Genomic DNA, 22,140 nt, shown 5'->3' on the forward strand with positions numbered 1-22,140 from the left:
AAGTGCGGGGCATAGCAAACCTCAGCTCCCGCCCGCTTCCTCCAAGCATCTGCGGGGTTCCCGGTCACCCCAACTTGGGTGCGTGGAAACATCACGGATGCTTCCTCTGATGGTCTAATTGCCCAATCACCCAATGCGAAAGAGCCAAAGCGGACTGGGACCTGCTGGCCCACCCCGGGACTCGGTGGCCGCCAAGCTCTTGTAGCCGTCAGTTCCACTTTCCGTTATCTGATGATCTGATAATTTTGCTTGGTGAAAGAGCAAGGGTTGTTAGTCGGTGGGTTTCCAATTCTCTTTCCTTGACTCATCATCACCGCCTCCTTCCCATTCAGCATTCTGCTCACCAAAAAAGTAATGTGTGTTACCTGCATCTGAGAGCTGATTTACTGGCCGGGTCACCTCGCAAAGGGACCCCGGGAAACTCCTCTGCGCGCTTTTAAATTCGCATGGCTATGTTCGCCAGAAACGGTGGCTCGTGGAAGAAAGCATCTTTAGTGGCCCAGGTGAGACAGATATTTGTGATTCTGTTCGAGTCAATTGCGTCCAATCTAACCCTAATCAGGCTTCCATTCGCCGGGAGAAAGGCCGTCACTTATCAACGGCTGAGAATGGCGCTCAGTCTGGAAGGACAGGCGCTGGTGCGTCCGATAGTCGACATCCGTCTAGTACAGAGGGAAAACAGAAAAGAGAATCTGATAGGGTTAGAGACGTCCCAGTTTCCCCACAGGGTACCTCGAACTTTACTGACCGTAGACAGCAATTTTTGATCTCTGTACTTGAATCATCCGCTACCAAACGCGACGCCAAGGCATACCTTCAGACCTTTGGGTCTTCCCCAGGCTCGGGGCCGAAGAAGACGCCAGCTTTTACTACCGTCTTACACGACGGACTTCGGGGCCAAAGCTCTGTTCCGCGGTTTGTCCAGGGCCCCGTGAGGGCTTCCGTGGCAGACACGAGTGAGGTGCCACATATCGCCATCGTGAAGCTGAGGGACCCACAGACTTGGGACGATGCTCTGCATAATGGCGTAGCCAAGACACTCACTCGACTGCGGGACTTGGGTTTACGTAGCGTCATCGTTCTCGACTGTGACCTGGGGGAGTGCAACGGGAAGCAGCAGCAGGAAGCCATTTCTCAACAAACGGACCGCATCATCAAGGCCATCGGCCGGCACGGCTCTCCAGGGGCAGAACTGGTAAGCTCGGCCATCTGGAAGACCAAGGGGGTGTCGCAGAAGGCCTCCCCGGTCAGCCCGACGGACCTGTTTGTGGGATTCGGAACGGGGTTCACCACGCCCCTAAGGCACGGCCATATTGTGGTAGTACCACCTCGTGCTCTCTGCGAAGAGACACTCGCATTTACGAGAGCCGACGCGGACGATATTGTCTTTGCGCTGGCGCACTATTTCTCGGGCCTGCAGTTCGATAAGCGGACGCTTACCGAAGGGAAAGCCGAAAGCACCTCGAGCGGCCATGTGCGGAACGCCGTGGTGGACCGAGTCATCGTTATTGACCCTCTGGGGGGTATTCCAGCAAGCGGCCATGGAGACGGCGCCCGGGTGTTTGTCAACCTGGAAGAAGAGTTCGACAGACTCCAAGCCGCCCTTGCTTCCAAGGGGCAAGCCGATCCACAAGCCAGCGTTGCGGGCTTGTCAGGCGACCTCACAACCAAGCATGCGAAAAACTTGAACCTCGTCAAGAAAACACTGGCGATACTCCCCTCAACAGCCTCGGCAGTCATAACCACTCCGGCCGAGGCAGCAAACTTACGAACCCCACCCACCCCGGCGAACGAGGCCACCATGGGGCAAATTGCTGGCGAGGTGAAGACGAGGAGGTGGCAGAATCCGATCATCCACAACTTGATCACGGACAGGCCGATTTATTCGGCGTCGCTACCCATTGGCAGGGTTAAACCTACGAGGCGCAGTGACGAAACGTCGCCGGGCCAAATGCCAATGACAACCCTCGCAAAGAAGGGCCTACCGGTTACGATTTTCCCTTACACACGCACAGGGCCCTGGACAGCCCCCGAACCTGGTGCCCGCCGACTCAAACTCACAGACACCTGCATCGACCTACCGCGGCTCGTCCACCTCATCAACGACTCCTTCAACCGCAAGCTCGACGTCGAACACTACCTACGTCGCGTCGAAGATAGCCTCGCCGGCATCATCATCGCGGGCGAGTACGAAGGAGGCGCCATCCTAACCTGGGAGCGGCCCTTTGGGATGGACGAGGCAACGGCTCACGCCACTGGCCGGCTGGTCCCCTACCTCGACAAGTTCGCAGTGCTTAAGAAGAGCCAGGGCGCAGGTGGCGTGGCCGATATCGTGTTCAACGCCATGGTGCGCGATTGTTTCCCCGGCGGGGTATGCTGGCGGAGCAGGAAAAACAATCCAGTCAATAAGTGGTATTTTGAGAGATCGTGTGGTGTCAGGAAGTTGCCGGAGAGTAACTGGGCCATGTTCTGGACGACGCCGGAGGCAGCGACGAGCGGGCAACTCATGAGGGATTATGAGGATGTGTGTAGGAATGTGGTACCGTCTTGGGAGGATACGAAGCCGGCGGATTAGAATTAGGCCATGTTTATTCCGTACGGGGGCAGGAGTCTTTTTATCAAGCAGATCGTGACCTAAACCGTTTGTTGCCAAGCAAGGGGTTGTTGTTGCAAGGAGCGCACATGTGGCTGAGCAACTGAGTGACGACAGATGAAAGCGGTCACCCCGGGCAGTATGACGAGTCCAATCACGTTAGCCTTTGCCTCGATGCAGCAGGGATTGACAGGTCTCAGATGTGGGGCTTTGCTCCCTGCAGCTTGGCCCCGAACGGCTGCAGCAAGGCAGCGACACCCAAACTGCACCACAAAGCTTCTCTTCGACCTCAACTGTCAACAACAACAGTTTGTCGTCGCACGTTTTAAACAATAGATCGCAAAGTTTACCACAAACTGCCAAGATGGACGCGTTCAAGGGATTCCAGAAAAGCCTCACGTACGAATACCTAAAATTCGAGGGGTATCGAAACAAGATTCGAGGACATTAACACAACTGACATCGAAGCAGCTCGCTGGGCGGGCAGATCACCCCATTTGCCTCGCGCACCTTTCAGTACACAAAGGAGCAGCTGGGTCAAGCCGAGGACAAGGTTCGCGACATTCGAGGGTCTTGGCCGGTTTGGAGGCAATGGCTAACACGACAACCCACAGACCCAGCTCCCGCCCGACTACATCGACCTCGAGAAGCGGGTCGATGCGCTCAAGGCAGTCCATCAGAAGATGCTTGCGGTGACGTGGGTTTGCCGATTTCCGCCCGGTTTCGCATACACATACACAAGTTGCGCTAACCACTTCGAAACAGGTCGCAGTACTCGAACGAGGCGTACGACTACCCGCCTAACATCAAGGAAACCTTCCAGGACCTAGGCCGCACCGTCAGCGAAAAGGTGACGCTCCTGTCCGGCGCCACGTCCCCGGCCGAGGCGCAGGCGGCCCTCACTGCCCCGCCGACCGCCAAGCCGCAGCCCAAGACGTTCCACCACGCCATGGCACGGGCCTCGCTGGCGGGCAGCCAGACGCTGCACCAGCAGCACACGGGGGCGGGCGAGGACCCGCTGGCGACGGCGCTGGAGAAGTACGCGCTGGCGATGGAGCGGGTGGGCGAGGCGCGCATGACGCAGGACGCGCAGGTGCAGAGCCGCTTCCTGGCCGGCTGGAACACCACCCTCAACACCAACATCCTCTTCGCCACCCGCGCCCGCCGCGCCGTCGAGAAGGCCCGCCTCACCCTCGACGCCGTCAAGGCCCGCGTCAAGGGCACCACCTGGAAGATGGCCGGCGCCGGGCCCGCCTCGCCCCGCTCCGCCGAACCCCATGACGAGCACGAGCTGAGCGCCGAGGCGCAGGAGGAGATTGAGAAGGCTGAGGACGAGTTTGTCACGCAGACGGAGGAGGCTGTGGGGGTGATGAAGAATGTGGGTTTCTCCTTTTTTTTTCTCCCCTGCTCCGTTCCCCAGCCACGCAACTTTGACGATGACTAACATGTGCTTGTTCAGGTCCTCGACACCCCCGAGCCGCTGCGCAACCTGGCCGAGCTGATCGCGGCGCAAATGGAGTTCCACAAGAAGGCCCACGAGATTCTGAGCGAGTTGGCACCCATCGTCGATGGGCTGCAGGTCGAACAGGAGGCAAGTCGCGCTTCGGCCTACGCGTTGCATTAAGAAGGGGAGAAGTAGAAGAGGCCATGTTGCTGACACGCCAGCTTCCTCACTCCAGGCGAGCTATCGCAAGAGCCGAGAGAGCGCCTCCTAAGCGGGGCGGAATGTGGGGAGACGGGAGGTTCAGTGCCGGCCTGGATGCCGAGCCGAGGGGAAGCATCATGTGCGAGGTCGGACATGTTTGCGCAAAGGTCTGTCTGTCGTGTAGGGATCACTCCGCGGGATCGTTCTTCTATCTATCAATACGCAGTTTGGTTGTCCCGATGTGGTTGGTTTTGTTCTTGCCTGGCTCGGCCTGGTTATATTGTTTTTCTTGATTTCACGAGGTGATGGTTGTAGATGACTTTACCTACTATTCTTGGCCGGCTGAATGCTGCAAACTATGCGTTCTTTCCGACGTAGCTTTACCATGAATCATTCTAAACTGTTAGAATCCCATTTTTTCAATCCTCGGTATGATGCCACATCGAAGATGGTTCCGATGGCACGAGTGAGCGTATGTCTCCTAGGATAGCCGCCGCGGGGTCAGCGTGCTCGCCGCGATAGGCGTCTACCCCGCAACGCCTACTCATTCAATTACGGGCGTGTGGCTCAGTTGGTAGAGCGTTCGCTTAGCATACTTCGGTGTATGCGAAAGGTCCTGGGTTCGATTCCCAGCTCGTCCACGGATTAATCTTTTGCCGGATGACCAGCGTCATTTTTGCTTGTATTCTTCATTCTAGAGACTCTTGCGCTTTGAATGAAGTCGGAGGGGCGGTTTGAGCGGAGTTGTCAATGTTTGTGCAGAGATGGAAATGACAAAGTCTTCTTTTGGATAATTCAATATTATATTTTCCTTTCGAGTTACAGCGTATCAATTTGTAAGTTACCGCCTTGGCTGTTCCCCATTCCAGCCTCGTTTCAAGTGGGCCTGCCAATTCTCCCCAATCCCTGCAGCTTGAGGTCATCCACTGAACGCTGTGCGCGCCTCGGAGCTCCCCAAGAATCCAGCCCACCCGACTCTCTGCTCCATCGTCCAGCGACCCGACAAGCCATCCACCCACAGACGGCGCTGGGACGCAGAACCTTTCGAAAATGGTACGATTCTCTGCCGCCCCTTGGTTAGGTATTTTACCAAATGCTAACCTGCTCTCTTTTTACTCATCTCGTGCAGCTGCCCCTCGGGCTTCTCAACGCGGCGCAGGGCCACCCCATGCTGGTCGAGCTCAAGAACGGCGAAACACTCAACGGTCACCTCGTGCTGTGCGACACCTGGATGAACCTCACCCTGCGCGAGGTCGTGCAGACTAGTCCGGTGCGTTCGTTTAGCTTTTCTCCGGCTCGCCTCCGCTCCGATGTGCTTTGGTGGATGGGTAGATTGATTGACTGACTGACTGGGTGTGGCGGTGATAGGAGGGCGATAAGTTTGTGCGGTTGCCTGAGGTCTACGTCAAGGGGAATAATGTGGGTTTTGGCTCTCCCTTTCCTCTTCTTCTAGGGCAGGTTGCTGACGGAGTGGACAGATCAAGTACTTGCGCGTTCCGGACGAAATCTTCGATGTGGTGAGGGAACAACAGAGCCAACAAGGCGGTGGCTACCGTGGAGGACGCGGCGGTCAAGGGAGAGGAGACCACGGTGGTCGCGGTGGAGATAGGGGGCGTGGTGGGCGAGGGCGGGGAGGTGGAAGGGGTGGGCGGGGTAGAGGGTCATGAGTATACTCTTGAGCATGGTGATGTTCTATGGACAAGCGTGGACAAGGAGCCCACACCTACAGCATATCCGAGTCAGGATAAGGGGTCGGTTTGGAAGCTGAAGGGGTTGGGGAAGCCGTTACTCTCAACGGGAAGCCACCAGCTTCGAGGGTATTGGTTTATGCGGCGACATGTGGGGGGTTGCGAGCGCCCGCTTCTGGGTCCAGAAGGCTACTATCCCGCGCAGCTTGCGAGCGGTTGTGCTCCGTATCTGGAGGAGCAGCAAGGAGAAATGAATATCATGAGACCTACCTTGGGATCCACGTGACCTGAATTGTGTCTTTCGAAGCCGGTGACAGGGGTTGCTCCATTCATCGACACCGCCTTATTTTCATCCGGCAGAATCTTTTAACGGAACTATCAAACCTCTTGATGAACAAATGATCCGCTCAAATACATTCAACGCAGGTCCGAAGGTCCCAATTTCAGAGCGCTAATGAGCAACCATCATTTCATACATGCCATTTTGAAGCGACTCTAAGTGCGGGGCTTTCCGTTGAAGACTGCGCGCCTAGATTTGCCAACGCTCCCCACCCACAGGACCTTATTTGAACCCGTCTCCGGCTCGTCCACCTCGTCTGCCTCATGTCGGCAAAGCGCGTAACCGTCGACGCGCTCTCGCGGGCTTTATGTCCGTCAATTGACGGAAATCTACTACCACGAGCTATCTCCTTGCCCTTACTATCGGCAAAACGCGGCGGGGTGACCCACGAACAACATGACGCCGGGTCGCACTCGGGTTGTCGAGCCGGCCAGGGGCGAGCCATCCACACCAGCAGGCCACTAGCAGAGCAAAGACCTAAACGAGAAAAATTCCCACAATGGGCAGCGGCTCCCAAAGTGCGACCGCAAAAGCAGGTGACCGAGAAGAAGCCACCGGCTCCGCCTGTATTGGACCCGTTTCCAAAGTGGTCTACAACAGAAGCGGCGCCTATACCTACGGTAGGGGACTCTATAGTCGTTCCTCAAGAAGACGCCCAGTCAACAGCGAGCCCTAAAAGTACCGACCCTCCGCAAGCGGCAGACCAAGCGCCCGCCCAGAAAGAGAATGACACCACGGCCCAGGCGCCCGAGGAGACAGCAGATCCAGCCTCGAAGCCCTCAGAAACAGACCGCGTGAGCGCATCCACGTTATGCCGGTCAACCTCGGACTTCCCGCCGGAAACGGCCGACGCGCCGACGCCGGCTATCTACGAGGCGCTGCGCAGCCTACGTAGCTGGCCGGGCAAGGGCCAGGCCCAAAAGATACGGCGCCTCGTCAAGTACCTGGTGGAGGACCGCGGCGAGCGGCCCAACGTTTTCCTGTACGAGGCGCTGGTCACGGCGAACTGGGACCCGGTGACGGGCTCGGCGGACGAGCTGGTGGACATCTACAAGGAGATGCGGACGGCGGGGATACAGCCGTCGCAGGGGTGGTACCACAGCGCTTTGCGGGTATGTCTGGGGTGGGCAGTGTTGGGTTGGGAGAACGCCGCTGACTTGGCCGCCAGCTGCTCGCAATCCACCCGAATTACCTCACCAGGAAGACTTACCTGCTGAAGATGGAGGAGCAAGACATGGAGCTCACTGACGACGGCAAGGCGAGCGTCGCTTTGGGACTCCTGCGTGACGGCCAGAACGAGATGGCGCTGGACTATTGGGACAGCATGCGTAGTAACGGGACCAAGATCCCCGAATGGGTGTCGGCTACCTTTGTCTCCGTCTTGGTGTTGCGGGGGTTTGTGGACGAAGCGGTCCAGTTATTTCGCCAGGTACTCAAGATGGCGAGGGCCAATTCGAAACCAGTGCCCCTTTCCCTCTGGTCCTATATTCTAGACGAATGCAGTCGGTCCCTCCACTACGAGGGGACAAAGCTGGTATGGGACGAGATGGTTTCGCCAGGGAAGATAAACCCGGCCGACGGCATCGCCCTCAATGTGCTGAACACGGCGGCACGCCACGGCGACACGGCACTGGCCACCGCCGTCATCGAGCTTCTCTCGACCCGCGAAGTCAAGCTCGGGTTCCACCACTACGAGCCGCTGCTCGAAAGCTACGTCCACGCCGGGAATCTAGACGTCGCGTTCCGCGTCCTCGGCATCATGAACGACGCGGGCGTGCAGCCGGACCAACCCAGCACCCGCGCGATCTTCTCAGCGCTGAAGGACTCGCCCGACCTCACGCAGGAGGTAGTCAGAATCCTCCGCAGCCTGGGGCGCGTCCCAGTAGCCGCAGTCAACGTGGTGCTGGAAGCCGTCGCCGCGGCGGGCGACATGGCCAAGACGCTCGACGTGTACCGGCAGGTGTGCGACCTGTGCCAGTCGGGCCCCAACCAGCAGACCTTCATCCTCCTACTCAACCAGTGCCGGCGCGCGGGGCCGGCCGTCTTCTTGGTATCCGAGATGGACCGGTTCTCGGTGCGGCCGTCGCCGCCGATCCTCGACAGCCTGATCCGCTGCTTCGCGCAGGACGGCAGCCTGGACGTCGCGCTGCTCTACCTCGACGAGATGAGCCGCTTCGCCCGCTCGTCGTCGTCGTCGTCGGCCGCCGCCGCCACCCCCTGGGTCAGCGAGCGCACCCTGCTCACCGTGCTCCGCCGCTGCTTCCGCGAGAAGGATGAGAGGGCCTTTGCGCTCGTCGCCGAGGCCCAGAAGAGGGGCATGCAGGTCGATATGGATACCGTGCGCAAAATGGAACGGGCGGGGCGCGGGGAGTTGGAGGACGGGCGAGAGGTGTGAGGGGTGATGGGCGATGGCGAGAATGGCGCTGTATACTCACTGTTCACTGTATATCTAAATATGTACATCTCGAATACAAGTATTTGTTGACTGGAGGCCGCAATGCATTTTGTATTCTCGAACTGGCTCAGACATATCTATCGATGGATGGTGGTATGTCCAACTCGATAGAAGGTGTTCGGGCTTGAAGCTCTGGTTACCCGACTCACTCAGGAAAATAAACAGACGGCGGTCCTTTATTTCCGTGGTTCGGTATCCTTGATTACGTCGGGTGTGGTTTGTAATCCGGGGGTTGCGAGACCGATCGCCGATAATTACATAACTCGGTACCTACACGGCAGCTCACGTCTCGGAGAGATTCCAGTGCGTCACCTTGCATCGATCTCGGGGGCGGCCCAACCAGCGAACCAAGCGTGTGCTGGCAGTTGAAATTGGCCGAGCATCATCCGGATTCAAGCCTGCCCTGACTGCATTTTGTTGCTTGTCGATGCGCAGTCATCTCATCGTGATCCGGGCGATGCTTGCATCTGAATTCCTATTCTCGGCGTTGGGACGCGGCGAAGCAGTGAGATCACGAAGGGTTGAGTCCAATCGAAAGTTGGAAAGGATTCGGATTGGAATAAATAATCCATGCCGGCCGGGCATCTCAAGAACCGTTGTGTACCCTTCGGGTTTGTCTGAGCCACGCGTCAGCTTGCCGAGCAGCCGTTAGTGGTTAATTACAGGGGTTTTTTGGGCCTTGCAGGAAGGGCACCATTGTGCTGGAACGTCGACCTCATGTTAATTGGACACTTCGGAAGTGCCCACTTTCCATACGTCTTCGAACGCCCCGACTTCAGTCCGGGGCCTTTTATCTTTCCATATCTCCCCATGCGCCCCCCTTCGTCGTCGAAACCAGGAATGGCCTCGATACGCACTCGATTCTTCCACGGGTAGCAACCACTGTTCCCGTCGGAACGAAACTGAACCTCGAGCCAACTCACTCCTTCGCCTCGGCCTCGGTGCTTACAAACCCGGTTTCGCCGTCCACGGGTGTGTATACTGAGTACCACAGTAAACAAGCGCTACCTACGAATTAGGTAGTTAGCACCGGCTCCATTCTGTGTTCAATTGACCCATCATTTTCACCGGACATTTTCCCCCGCCTCTTGCTTTCCCTCATTTTGCATCTATATTCAAGCCCAGGCAGGGTTTTGGGTCAGGATTGAAGAGTGCGGGATCTCCCGGTCATCATCTCGCAGCGTGGAACATGACGTCGACCGAAGGGTGGGACGAGTCTGATTCGCCCGGAGTCCGGAGGAGGGCCGACGGCTCGGGGGACGGAAACTTCGCCGATAATCATATCGACCATGCGGAGGAGACCACTAGCCTGCTGGGCGCCGGCGTTCACAGCAGCAATGGGGCCACCGATGAGACACATGCTCCCGCTCAGGACGGTGGGTGGGCAGGCCGTGAGGACTTCGCTGGGTTACCGTGGTGGAAAACGCCATCCGTATGTCCAACTCATACTCTCTAGGCCGGCGTCATGCGAGATGTCGAAATGTTGACTTTGATGCAGGTCGGGTTCCTGTTGGCTCCGTATGCCATTTTCACACTCGCCTTTGGCGGCTCCGTCGTTCCAAGACTGAACCTGTAAGCCCCCCCCCCAACCCCTCTCCTGTGTCGCACTTCAGATGCCAGCTCATACTGACGTCGCTCAGCATTATCGACCTCGTCTGCAAGCACTACTTTGCCGACCGGTCAGCTACCGACCCGGACTTCACCTTCACCCCGGTGATCCCGGGGGGTAACAACCGGCAGTGCTTCATCCCCGAGGTGCAAAAGGCCGTGGCCATCTTCACGCTTGTGCTCAACGTCGGCATCGGCATGCTCAGCTCCCTCTCGGCGCCGAAGTTGGGGTCGCTTTCCGATCGCTATGGCCGGAAGCGCATGTTGATTATCTGTTCCATGGGCGGCATCATGTCCGAGATCATCACCATTATCGCCGCCAAGTACCCCGAGACGGTCCCGTACCAGTGGCTGCTGCTCGGCGGCTTTTTCGACGGGCTCACGGGCTCCTTCACCGCAGGCAGCGTCCTGAGCCACGCGTATACGAGCGACTGCACTCCGCCGTCGAAGCGGGGCGTCGCGATCGGCTACCTCCACTCGTGCCTATTCACAGGTCTCGCCATCGGGCCCCTCATCGCCGGTTACCTCGTCGAGTGGACCGGTTCCCTGCTGTCCATCTTCTATATCCTTCTCGCATGCCACATCTTCTTCGTCCTCTTCATGGCTTTCATCCTCCCCGAATCCCTGTCGAGGAAACAGCAGCTGCTGGCGCGCGAGAAGCACGCGCGCGCAAAGGAGGCCCTCGTGCCAGCCCCCGATTACACTGGCCTCTCCCGGTCGCGAGTCCCGTTCGGACGGCACATCAGCCGGCTGATACGCTCGATCCGGACGACGAACCCCCTCGCGCCGCTCGACATCCTCTTCCCGACCGGCCCCGGCACCGGGCGGCTGCGGCGCAACTTCCTCATCCTCGCCTTCATCGACATGATCGTCCTCGGCACGGCCATGAGCACCGGCACCGTCATCGTCATGTACGTCGAGTACATGTTCGAGTGGGGCAACCTCGAGAGCTCCCAGTTCATCTCCATGACCTCCATGGTGCGCGTCATCATCCTGGTCGGCATCCTGCCCCTGATCAACTACCTCTTCCGCACGCGGCCGGCCGCGCGGCGGCGCCGGCGCGAGAACCCAGACCACAACAACCACCACAACCCATCACCACCCATCGAAAAAAACCGCGGCGCGGACCAAGTCGACCTGTGGATCCTGCGCGTGGCGCTCGTCTCGGACGTGGTCGGCATCACGGGCTACGTGTTCGCGCGCTCGAGCGCCGTCTTCGTCGCCTGCGCCGTGCTGACCGCCTTCGGCGGCCTCGGCTCCGCCACCATCCAGGCCGCCGTCACCAAGCACGTGCCGCCCCAGCGCGTCGGCCAGATGCTGGGCGCCATCGGCCTGCTGCACTCCCTCGCGCGTATTGTCGCGCCGATCGTGTTTAATCAGTTGTATGCGGCGACGGTGGAGGGGTTTCCGCAGGCTTTTTTTGTGCTGTTGGCGGTGATGTTTGGGTTGGCGTTGGGGGCGTCGTTTTTTTTGGAGCCGAATGGTATGTTCCCCTTCTTTTTGGGAGGGAGATTTGCGTTTGCTGATTGACTGACTGTGGGGTTTAGTTTTCATGGCGGGAGATGACGATGCACCTCTCCCTCCCCGGCCGAGTAGCAGCTCGGACGCGGCGCGGCGGGATGCGCTGGAGGATGATGCCCTTCTGCCTTGAGGTGTAGACGCTGTGTGGATATGGGCTGGCGGATGGAAGGGGGGGTGTAGAGGTTCAACCTGCATGAGTAAGATACACTGCATAGTAGAGGAAGGGGGTTGCATGGGTTTGGGGAGGCAGGTTTGTGGCTTTTCAACAGCGGGGTGGTGGCATTAGATGCGGTGTTGCAGATGCTGGGGCGGCGGTTCAACTGGCGATTTACATATATACCCTGCATTGAATTGAGTCTTCATTTTTGAATACCTCGAGATTCTCAGGTTCAATGATGTTTTGGGAATGAGAAGCGGTGGCCGGTCTGTCTCAAACTGATTTCCGGGTTGTTTACTCAAGCGGCGTACTATCCATACATGTACGTAACAGGGAATCATCATGCAATGCTTAGTTATTTATCACAAATCTCTTTATACAGGAAGTCGATCTTGGTCAAGAATAGCAATAGGATAAGATTTAGATATATAAATTGTACTTTTTTAGTCTTCCACGGTAAAATAAAACCTCAGCTAGGCGCTGGTCTCAAACTTAGCAATAACCCAGGCGCTTTGTAATTCACCCTCGGGCCACTTCCCAGTTTCCCACTCAAATACACAAATACATCAAGCAACGTCTCAACGCACCTCGAGAGTACCACGCCAATGATTTAGCCGACGCAAGCTACTGCATCTCATAGCTGATGAGCATGATTCCCCTCAGAAGGTCCTGGCATCAAATCACCCGCTCATTACTCTCCCCAATTCCGTCACTACAAGCATCAAGAATCTTCATCGCGAGAATGAGCAGCAACAACCTCCCATCCACGGCGCAACCGCCCGCGCAACAGAAACAACCCCAAAAGCCTATCCATTTTGGCCCATTCGAAGTCACCGACCAAGTAAGCCGCCTCTTTAGGTCCCTCAATAAAAACAGCTTACTCCTAACCACCCCCCCAAAGGTCTTCCTCTCCACCCCCCACACCTTCGCCCTCGTCAACCTCAAGCCCCTCCTCCCCGGCCACGTCCTCGTCTGCCCGCACCAACCCCACCGCCGCCTAACCGACCTTTCCACGCCGGAACTCACCGACCTCTTCACCTGCGTCCAGCGCGTCCAGCGCATGCTCGCCCGCCACTACTTCCTCCCCCCCTCTAACCCCTCCCCGTCCCCTACCAACCCACCCCCAAACAGCACCGCCCCTACCCCCACCAACACCAGCACCACCCCAACTGGCACCCCCACCCCCTCAAGGGAAAGCAAGGGATTAGCAGCAACGCCCACCGACGGCGCCTTCAACATCGCCGTGCAGGACGGCGCCGAGGCCGGGCAGACCGTCGCCCACGTGCACGTGCACGTGATCCCGCGCATCCGGGGCGCGACCGCCAAGCCGGCGTCGACGCCGTCCGACGCCGTGTACGAGCAGATGGCGGCCGAGGCGGGGAACGTCGGCGGGGGGCTGTGGGATCGGGATCGGGAGGAACGTGGGGAAGGGGGGGATGGGGGGGAAGGGGGGGATGGGGGAGGAGTGGTGGGTGGAGAGGGAAAGGGGGGGTATGTGGATGTGAAGGGGGGATTACCGGGAAGGGGAAGGGAGGTGAACGGGGTGGTGGTGGATGGGGAGGGGAGGCCGGTGCCTGGGGGGAGTTTTCCGAGTATTGAGGATGCGGCGAGGGTGGAGAGGGGGATGCGGGAGATGGAGGCCGAGGCGGCGGTTTATAAGGGGGTGTTGGAGGCGATGGAGAGGGATGGGTTGTAGCTTTACTTTGCAGGGGATTCTGTTAGGGGGCGGGGGCGGGGGGCTCTGTTAGACCGCGTGGTTTAAACTCGGTACGAAGAGAAGAGAGAAGCACTTGGCTATGGGCTGAGATACCCGCATACAGGACTCCAGTTGGAACCGGGACCATGGTTCAGTAGACAAGCTGTAGAATAGAGGTTTTTGATAGCAGAGTCTGGTATATACGCAGTATAATCGCCCGACTGAAACAAATAAACGACCTGCCCCTTTCCGCATTCCAAACCGAGATGCTACCCCCCCAACCAGATACCGCCAGATGTATTCCGTGACTATAACACCATAACCAAACCGCCACATGCCCCCCCCTACAGATACAAAGCGCGCTGTCTCAGGAACGCCTAATCTAACCCGGAGAGATGGTCCAGGCTATCCATCCCAAGCGAGTCGAAACCCGAGTCCATATCGTTCATATTGACCCCTCGAAACACAAACATGGACGGATCACTAATCCCCGGGTTCCTGCTACGTCCGTCCGGGGCGGGGGGCTGATTGGCGCCAGCGCCGAGCCCCCATGTCTGGAAGTTTTGTTGCCAATTCACGCCGTCTTTTAGGTACCAGTCCTGTCCGTCGATGGCGTACAGGGAGGTGGGTGAGATTTGGCGTCCCCCGGGGCGGGAAGTCGGCGGGGGGGCCATGTTGCTATGCGCATGGACGGGGGCAAAGGCTTGCGTGTAGCTAGGCATGGTCCGCGTCCCTGGTGAGACGGCCCACGAACTGATATCTGATAGGGGATCGCCCATGGGCATGGATGTGGCCGCGAGTGGTTGCGTCATTCGCCGCGGGTCTCGGTTATGCATGCGCTGTAGATTCGGGGCCATCCCGGCTCCCGCCACGCTGCTCATCATGTCGGCGGGCACACTCCTCGGGGGGACATCGAGCGCCATCGGTTGGGGTGCCGGGTCGACATATTGGTTCGGAGGCGTGTACTGTTCTTGGCCGTTTGTTGTTGGCGACTGCGTGACAGTCTCCGGGTTTGGTGGCGGTGACCGTGTAGATGACGGCCCCGACCCGGTTGGCGAAGGGACGTCGGAGATGCTGACCGTCCCGTATTTCTCATCGGTCCGCTGCAGCACAAGAGCGGCCTCTTCGGGCAGCTCAACCTTCCACTTCCGCGCAAGCACGCTCAGGGTGCTCAGTGCCCTCCTCGCGCACAACCAGTCCTCGGCGATCTCCTCCAAATGCTTCACGCCGTGAATAATGTCCCGCTTGGCCGTCTTCTCTGGGAGGTGCAGGATATGTATCGTGCAAGCAGTCTGCACCATATACACGGCAATATTGCAGATCTGCCTGAGATCGTACAACTTCTTGTACAGGCGCATGAGCTTGGAGATGGCCCCGGCGTTAGCACCGCACATCCGCCACGGGGAGACGTGTGTCGGCAATGGCGACGTCGCCGGGGTGTACTTGAGGAACGCTTTGAAGAGGTGGATGTACTGTAGATGGAAAAACATGCTGTGATGTGTCAACCGGCCGGCTCTCGCCCAGTGGTTCGGGCCTAGGTACTTACTGCATTAGAATGACGTGTGGTAGCTGGCCATCCTTTGGTTCGAACTCGTTTGGCAGTTCCTTTTTCCACTCTTCTAACCGGCGATGGAGCTCGCTGAGCTTTTTGACCTCGATGTTCCTGCCGGTTGACCGTCCGATATGGTTGGGGTGGTAGAAGAAAAGCAACAGGTCGCTGCTGATCTCGCAGAGTTGGCTCAAGTGCAGCCCGACCGCCCGCGTCCGAGAAGGCTGCTTCGATGACTGGTCGAACCCGCTCTCCGTGTACGGCGACCACAAGTCGGCATCTTCGTCGGGGAATACGTCGTACTTGGGAACATTGTAGGTATTCTTGGGGATCTGCGGCAGCCGCCCCAGATAATTGGACCAGCACTTGTCGAAGAGGAAGCAGCCCCAAAACGTGATTCTGCGCGCATCAACCTCTTGTTCGTCGAGCGAGCCCTTATCTTTTGCAGCCCCGCCGAGGTTGAGGTTCAACCCAATATCCTGCGCCATGCGGAAGCTCATGCCGCTGTACACCCACCCGTTGGCCTCTCGCCCGCACCCTGCCTCGCGAACCGACATGAGCGCCAGGGCCTGCACCGTGGCGAGCTTGGGTTTCGCGTACTCGTCGTTCTCGACGATCAAGCGCTTCGCCTCGGCAAAAAAGTGGTCGCCCTTGGTCCTACTGTCACCGGGGACTGCAAAGGCGCCGGCGGCGCTGGTGAAGTGGCAGCCGAGGGCCAGAATGACGTTGACGAGCAAGGGTGTGCAATACACGGTCGTTCTGGGCTGCCCTTGCGGTTTGCCTTTGAGGAAATCCCTGTAGAAGAGGGACTTGGATAGGGTGGCAAAGTAGGGATAATGCCAGCCGAAGTACATGTTGATCAAATGAATGATTAGTTGAGTGTCCTTGGTGACTTCGGTCCAGCTGGTCGTCGGCTCTTCAATCGAGAGGTAGCTGTCGGATTCCGGCTCGTCGAGGTCATCCGACTGATCGCCCAGATAAATCAAGTGCGAGGTGCCGCCGATATAGCGTACGGAGCCATTCTCGAGGCGAAGCTCTCCCATCTTGCGCGCAAGCTCCCTCTCGCCCTCCACTGGTTGGTTGGCGGCATATTCGTCGTCCGTATAACCGCTCGCTCCGTCTGTGTCCCCGTCCTCGACCTCGTTTCTGAGTATGGATTCTGCCACGGAATCGAGGCTGTCGCATGTGCGTATCTTTCTCACGATGGTCGGCACGTCGTCCTCGGCCGCGTTTAGGATGGCCTCGATCAGCACCTGGAGAGTCGAGTTCCGGGCTTTCATGCTGTCTGTCTTTTCGCGGTACACGCCTTTCCGGCGGTGGTCCGAGTTCGGGTCATAGACGCACTCGGTGCCGTAGACGCTGGCGCAGGCCGCGCAGCTGGGGATCGCGCCATCGCACTTGGACTTTCTCTTCCGGCAAGCGATACAGGCGGTGCTGACACATCGCCGTTTCTGGTTGGCGGGATCGGCGGCGCGTCGTGATTTCTTCTTGGAGGATGTCGGCGGCGGCCGGGAGGGCTCGGCGAAGGCGCCGTAATCGTCTTGCCCGCCCGGGTGGAGAGAAACCGGGGGTGTGTCGTGGCCGGGCATTGCAGTTGCGGGAAGTGCATCCGGCAATCGAGGCGGCGGCGGCGGGTTTCCAGCGGGTTTGGCGCAATTTACTGGAGCCCCGCGAATCCGAAATCCGGGGTTGGTGGGGAAATCGGCGGTGTTCCTGGCTAGTATCCGTACCTTCGGTATGTTGACACCTTCGCGCTCTTTTTTCAGACGAAAGTGAATGTCCAGCGCAACTCCTGACGGCCTGCAGGCAATTGCTCTCGGTTGATGGGAATGCGGGGGCCAAATCAGGAACAATGGCTGGGGCCCGGGGGGAGCGCCGGCCTCGTTCTAGCGGCCCACTTGCAACGCTCTTGGGCCTGAAGAGGTAATATCGTAGGTAATTGTTACCGAGTCGCGTTTAGGCGAGCGCGGATGGTGGGAGCAACCAGACAAGGAGAGTTTCCAATCGCGCTTTTATCTCGGCGGTTTGCCTTGGAGACAGCCTTGGCAGCATGCGGGTAATCAATTGCACAGTACCAAGTAATGCTTCGATTATGGCGAGAGGGAGAGAGAGCGGTCCACGGGTCCTGACTCGGTTGTCGAGGTAAGGAGTGTAGGTCCTGTCTTCCTAGGTCGATATTCAAAAGCCATCAATGCCATTGCTCGCATTATATACCTGGTGGGCGCATGAGCGGGAACCGCTGGTTTGGCAGCGCACACTACACCGCTTTGTAGCATCGGATAACTATCTGCTGGTGATTCGGCATAAAAAAGGCGGGGTGAGACTGCGGCTTTTCCAGGTTCCAAAATATCCCCCGGATGCTTTGGGGCCGCAGCGCAGGGACCCAGAACAAGCTCACTTTCGATGGCATGGGTGGCGAACCCACGGGCGGCTGAGCCGGCAACAACCTGGAAGGTGTGCGGCGGTAATTCGAGCCGGGGGGACACGCGGAGGGGTTGCGAGGAGGTGGGATTCAACTGGCTGTGGGAAAGTGCAACGATAAGCTCGGAAATCCCGCGACAACAAGGAGGAGATAACGCTGCCCGTGGTGAAAGTTGCGGGATGAGCGCCGCTGCACGCACTGGCGGTGCGATGACGGCTGAATTGACGGGCTGCTCTGGGGCCTGCCTACCCTGCGTTGCGTTGACTGGAGCAGAAACCGCTCACGTGCCAATTAGCCCCTTGGCATCTCAGGTGCTCGCTGTCAAGGAAACAGTCCGTGTTCTTCAATATGATGTGTGCAGAAATAATACTTCGATCGGGGAAAGCCCCCAACGTCCCTCGAAGCCCCGCGAGAGTTTGGCAGCCCACAGCAACCCTGGTGGGTGAGGACCTGAAAGTTGCGTCACCATCCTGCTCAGGGGGAAGGGATGCTGCCAAGACTGGGGCACCAGAGGCCGGTGGGAAGATCGTCGGGGCGAGACCCAGCGTGGGGGAACCAAATTGTCAGCGGATCTGATGCAGGCGTCGTGGGATTGGAGCAGGAAGAAGTCCGCCAAGAACTCACTCACGAAGGTGCTGAATACCTACTAATTGCATATTGGCATATCGCATTCTCTTCGTACATAGGTACCTTCGATAGGTAGGGTACATACAGAATGTCCAGAGCACTCCCACCTGCCCAGCTACCGAGTCGAGCACCGCCAAAGGTCACCATCATGGTCAGGATTCGAGGCACTACAGCCACGAAACGATCAAGATGCCGAATCCTGTGGTTTCCACCCTGTGGGGAGGTTGATACACTGGTCCAATTCGATCTCTGACCAAAACGAATTGCTAAGGTCGGAAAGGGTGATAATTTCAACACACTTTCTTGTTGCCGCTCCGTGCTCAACCCGGGCATACTGCGGCGACTCCCTGTTCCTGCCGCCGTGGTCTCTGCAACCCCCCACTTGCGCGTTCACTTCCAGATAATTAATTCAACATGCGCTCACTCTGCTTAGATATCTTTGGCGGCCAGTCGCACGACCTCAACCAGACTTATGGGCCCTACGTTATCCAACGTGGGCTCTGCAGAGGCAAGCTACGGCATATGCTCTGCTATCACTAGCTCTCTGTCTCGATAGCCGTCCGAAATAAGATAGCTCCAACTCACCAACTTTTATCGGTTGAGTTAACTTGTTTGCGCCCGCAACAGCGACCATGCCGAAGTGGCGCTCAGTCGAGAGAGGGAGGCATTGGGGAGTTGGGTGTCGCTAGGTGGGATTACAAACCCGCCCTCGTAAGGGAGGGCTCTATGGGGTTTCCCGCAGGCAAGCACGGTAGCTACGGCAGTAACGGCAGTCCATCCAAACCCCCAACCGGTCTGGAACCTACGATATTCCCTCCTCATAGCACCACAACTGCAACCAGTCTTATTATGCTCACTCGTGCAGCAATTACCATGACTGCTCCTGCGACTGGCATGCCGGCGGTTATAGGATGGATGCAGTCATCTTCTCTCTTGCCGTGACTGGCACGGATGCCACAGCGAATGCTACCTCGACGGCGGCTGCCGACATAGGCTGCCGACTGATCCGGACCTAGCCTTGCTGCTCGAGCCGCTACCGCTCCTCCGATAGTCGCTACGGTTACAGCGACGCTTGTTACACGGGGAGCCCGGATTGGCCACCCACTAGCTGCCCCTCGTCGTCATCGGGGGTGACACATTCTGGAAGGGCGCTAGGGAAACGGCATCGGGCCGTCCCCCTTCCATACGTGGAGCTCCAAGCGGTCAAGCCCATGCTAGGGCTTTGGTCCACGCTCGGCGGTAAGCCACTTCCGAGTAAAATCCCTAGGTTGGTCGGGGAAGAGGGGCTGCGGGATGTTGTTGATATTCTTTTCTTGAGGGAACCCATACACCTCTAGGTATATTTAATCCTTGGGGGACCAAAAGAATGTCTCTTGCGTCATGCCCGTGTGGTGGGACATACCAGACGATATCACACCCTCAGTCAAACCGGCAGGGCTTTCACCACAAAGGGTGTGGAATCAGCACCCTGGGCCGGCGAAGGGAACATGACCAAAATGTATCACTAACAGACAGACCAGCTATCGCCAATTAATCAGCCCGGCTCGACCCGTTTGTTCCCGTTGTTTCCGGCCGTCGGCTACTTGCCCCGAACCAAACACCTCCTCCACATCTCCCCCCATGTCTTGCCAGCAAGCCGCCTGCAGCTGTGAGTCGAGAATGGTCAAGAAAAACGTCAAGTCAAGCATTTCCGCCAAGCTCCGTCATGCAAGACCCTGGCATCGCAATAAATGCCGTGCAGGCTGAGGCAATCTTGGCATTTACGAGGTCAATTTCCTCAATGGGGCTCAAACTTCCGGGCCACAGTTCGTATACTTGGCCACAAGCCCAACGGCGGGCTTAACCTCGGCTCGATTCCGGGGTGAGACGGGTCGCGGGGAGGGCGACGCAACACCATGTACACGGGAAACTCTCCATGTGCTGTGGCACCACACCATGTTTGATGTGTGCTTTCGCGGTAACGGAGCTTGACCCGAAACCGATGACAGAAACTTATGAATGTATGATGGAGGCTGAACGGGGCATGTTCTATTTTATTTCCAAGCAATTTTCTCCCAGTTGCGGTCGACACATCAGCGAGCCGCGATAGTGTACATACATTTCACACCCCGTTAATAGCATATACACCACAACCCCCCCCCCCCCGGACTGCAGCGACCCACTTATACCTGCTGGCTCGCAAAGAACTTCTTCGACTCGGCACACCTCTCGCTCTTGCAGCCCGGACACCTCAGGCCCATCTGCGTCGAGCACGCGATCCCGCTGGCGAGGTGCGACTTGGCCAGGTCGGCGAGCGCCTGGATGAACACCGGGCTGCCGTTCAGGCTCTCCACGCGCTTGACCGTGTCGGCGTGCCCGGATTCGCCGATGACTTCTTCGTCGAGCTCGTAGAGCGTCTCGATGTGGTCGGACGTGAAGGCGATCGGGATCAGCAGGAGGTCCTTCTGGCCCTTGGCGATGTAGTCCTCCACCGAGCTGGACGTCTGCGGGCCGAGCCAGGGCTGCGGGCCAACCTGGGATTGCCAGCACAGCCGATAGGGGTTGACGTTGTTCAACCGCTGCATCACGGCGTGGACGGTCGCGGCCACTTCGGCGGGGTAGGGGTCACCTGTAATTCTGTTAATGGTGCAAAGTGAAGCGGCCTTGATTGGGGGGGAGTGCCTACCCCTGTTCACCACTGTCATGGGCAAACTGTGCGCCGAGAAGAGCAGCACGACCTTGTCCCGCTTCTCCGCTGGGTACTCTTGCAACTTGGCTTCGATGTTCTGCGCAAACGCCTCAACCAAGCCCGAATGCGCCGGCCACCGGTCAATAACACTCCACTTGATAGTCCCATCGTTCCCGTCCTCCAGCGGCCCGGCCTTGCCCTCCAGCCGCTGCCGCCACTTCCACAGCTCGTTCAGGCTGCTCCCTGTGGTCGAACACGAGTACTGGGGGTACTGTGTGAAGGCGACTGCGCGGCCGCCGCGGCCGTTGCCGAACCCGTCGGCCAACATCTGCCGGTACATGTCCTCGGTGAGCGGGTTCGCGTAGCGGAAGGCTACGTAGGGCTTGTGCGGCGCCGTCTCGGGACAGATCTTGTCGAGGATCTTACACATCTCGGCGCATTGATGCTCGGACCACTTGCGGATGGGTGAACCGCCGCCGATGGCCGCATATTGTTTCTGGATCTTGGGCGTGCGCCGGTTGGAGAGGAGCGGGCCGATGTAGCCTTGGAGCCGGCCAAGGGGGATGAGGTCGCCGTCGGACTGTGTGCCAGTTAGCGGCGCGAATCTGGCGAATCGCATTGGAAAACATGGGGTCTACCCACGAATAACCTGCTGAGGAAGTCGCCCACTTCGTCGGTCGTTGATGGTCCACCCATGTTGAGGAAGACCATGGCCGTCCCGGGCCCAGAGTCCCGAGTGACTGGGTGAGCCGGCGTCGCAAGCCATCGTACTTGTTGTGCCGACGGTTTCACGAGTCCGAAGGTCCGGAGGGGCCGCATCGCGGCGGGGAGTCGGAGGGCCATATTGGAACGGAGCGGACACGGAGAATCCGAGGCGACTTGGGCGGAATCAGGAGGAGGGGTCGACGTGCGAAAAATAACAAAAGGGGACAATCACACAGCCAGGCCGGGGAAGTCTTTAATTGACTCTCGAATTGAAGCTGACACCGTTTGGAACGGTGGTGGCGAAGGCAGGAGAAGGAAGGGCCAGATCACTCTCCACTCGTACTTTCCGGGCCCGTCGGCGACGGCAAGATCAGAGACCGACAACTTGCGTTCTTGGCATCGCCATGACGTTGCAGATTCGCGGGGATTATTGCGGCCAATTAGCATTGATCAATTGCGCTGCGCT

The 22,140-nt window shown here is 58.3% G+C and overlaps 8 protein-coding genes and 1 non-coding gene across 9 annotated transcripts; 7 read left to right on the top strand and 2 right to left on the bottom strand.

The window, feature by feature from the left end:
- The first annotated feature begins 198 nt into the window (after positions 1–198).
- On the top strand, positions 199–2,653 carry B0H64DRAFT_362451 (uncharacterized protein). Its single transcript, XM_062801765.1, has 3 exons — positions 199–503; positions 563–700; positions 758–2,653. Exons 1-3 carry the CDS (start codon positions 447–449, stop codon positions 2,573–2,575), a joined length of 2,013 nt encoding a protein of 670 aa, XP_062658357.1. The 5' UTR covers positions 199–446; the 3' UTR covers positions 2,576–2,653.
- Positions 2,654–2,845: 192 nt separating this feature from the next.
- Positions 2,846–4,715, top strand: B0H64DRAFT_401720 (BAR domain-containing family protein). The gene is made up of 6 exons (XM_062804181.1): positions 2,846–2,992; positions 3,065–3,146; positions 3,208–3,290; positions 3,359–3,971; positions 4,053–4,184; positions 4,273–4,715. The coding sequence occupies exons 1-6, from the start codon at positions 2,958–2,960 to the stop codon at positions 4,306–4,308; spliced, it is 981 nt and encodes a 326-aa protein (XP_062658358.1). The 5' UTR covers positions 2,846–2,957; the 3' UTR covers positions 4,309–4,715.
- Positions 4,716–4,794: 79 nt separating this feature from the next.
- B0H64DRAFT_t106 lies at positions 4,795–4,879 on the top strand. Its single transcript has one exon. It is a non-coding gene; the product is annotated as a tRNA-Ala (tRNA).
- A 266-nt stretch (positions 4,880–5,145) lies between these two features.
- B0H64DRAFT_362455 (uncharacterized protein) lies at positions 5,146–5,905 on the top strand (the record flags this gene model as incomplete). The annotated part of the gene is made up of 3 exons (XM_062801766.1): positions 5,146–5,508; positions 5,607–5,657; positions 5,717–5,905. The coding sequence occupies exons 1-3, from the start codon at positions 5,332–5,334 to the stop codon at positions 5,903–5,905; spliced, it is 417 nt and encodes a 138-aa protein (XP_062658359.1). The 5' UTR covers positions 5,146–5,331.
- A 368-nt stretch (positions 5,906–6,273) lies between these two features.
- On the top strand, positions 6,274–8,905 carry B0H64DRAFT_196528 (uncharacterized protein). Its single transcript, XM_062799175.1, has 2 exons — positions 6,274–7,378; positions 7,435–8,905. The coding sequence occupies exons 1-2, from the start codon at positions 6,530–6,532 to the stop codon at positions 8,659–8,661; spliced, it is 2,076 nt and encodes a 691-aa protein (XP_062658360.1). The 5' UTR covers positions 6,274–6,529; the 3' UTR covers positions 8,662–8,905.
- Positions 8,906–9,451: 546 nt separating this feature from the next.
- Positions 9,452–12,220, top strand: B0H64DRAFT_401730 (major facilitator superfamily domain-containing protein). The gene is made up of 4 exons (XM_062804182.1): positions 9,452–10,153; positions 10,220–10,293; positions 10,362–11,812; positions 11,877–12,220. The coding sequence occupies exons 1-4, from the start codon at positions 9,911–9,913 to the stop codon at positions 11,978–11,980; spliced, it is 1,872 nt and encodes a 623-aa protein (XP_062658361.1). The 5' UTR covers positions 9,452–9,910; the 3' UTR covers positions 11,981–12,220.
- Positions 12,221–12,749: 529 nt separating this feature from the next.
- B0H64DRAFT_375586 (HIT-like domain-containing protein) lies at positions 12,750–13,861 on the top strand (the record flags this gene model as incomplete). The annotated part of the gene is made up of 3 exons (XM_062802428.1): positions 12,750–12,848; positions 12,909–13,428; positions 13,836–13,861. The coding sequence occupies 3 exons, from the start codon at positions 12,750–12,752 to the stop codon at positions 13,859–13,861; spliced, it is 645 nt and encodes a 214-aa protein (XP_062658362.1).
- Positions 13,862–13,891: 30 nt separating this feature from the next.
- B0H64DRAFT_196563 (fungal-specific transcription factor domain-containing protein) lies at positions 13,892–17,248 on the bottom strand. Its single transcript, XM_062799176.1, has 2 exons — positions 15,250–17,248; positions 13,892–15,194 (listed from the first exon to the last, which is right to left on the bottom strand). Exons 1-2 carry the CDS (start codon positions 16,839–16,841, stop codon positions 14,081–14,083), a joined length of 2,706 nt encoding a protein of 901 aa, XP_062658363.1. The 5' UTR covers positions 16,842–17,248; the 3' UTR covers positions 13,892–14,080.
- Positions 17,249–20,426: 3,178 nt separating this feature from the next.
- On the bottom strand, positions 20,427–22,003 carry B0H64DRAFT_196596 (uncharacterized protein). Its single transcript, XM_062799177.1, has 3 exons — positions 21,612–22,003; positions 20,967–21,549; positions 20,427–20,909 (listed from the first exon to the last, which is right to left on the bottom strand). The coding sequence occupies exons 1-3, from the start codon at positions 21,810–21,812 to the stop codon at positions 20,464–20,466; spliced, it is 1,230 nt and encodes a 409-aa protein (XP_062658364.1). The 5' UTR covers positions 21,813–22,003; the 3' UTR covers positions 20,427–20,463.
- Positions 22,004–22,140: the final 137 nt, after the last annotated feature.

This window comes from Chaetomium fimeti, assembly GCF_033439085.1.
Source record: "Chaetomium fimeti strain CBS 168.71 chromosome Unknown B0H64scaffold_5, whole genome shotgun sequence".
NCBI classification, from domain to species: Eukaryota; Fungi; Ascomycota; class Sordariomycetes; order Sordariales; family Chaetomiaceae; genus Chaetomium; species Chaetomium fimeti.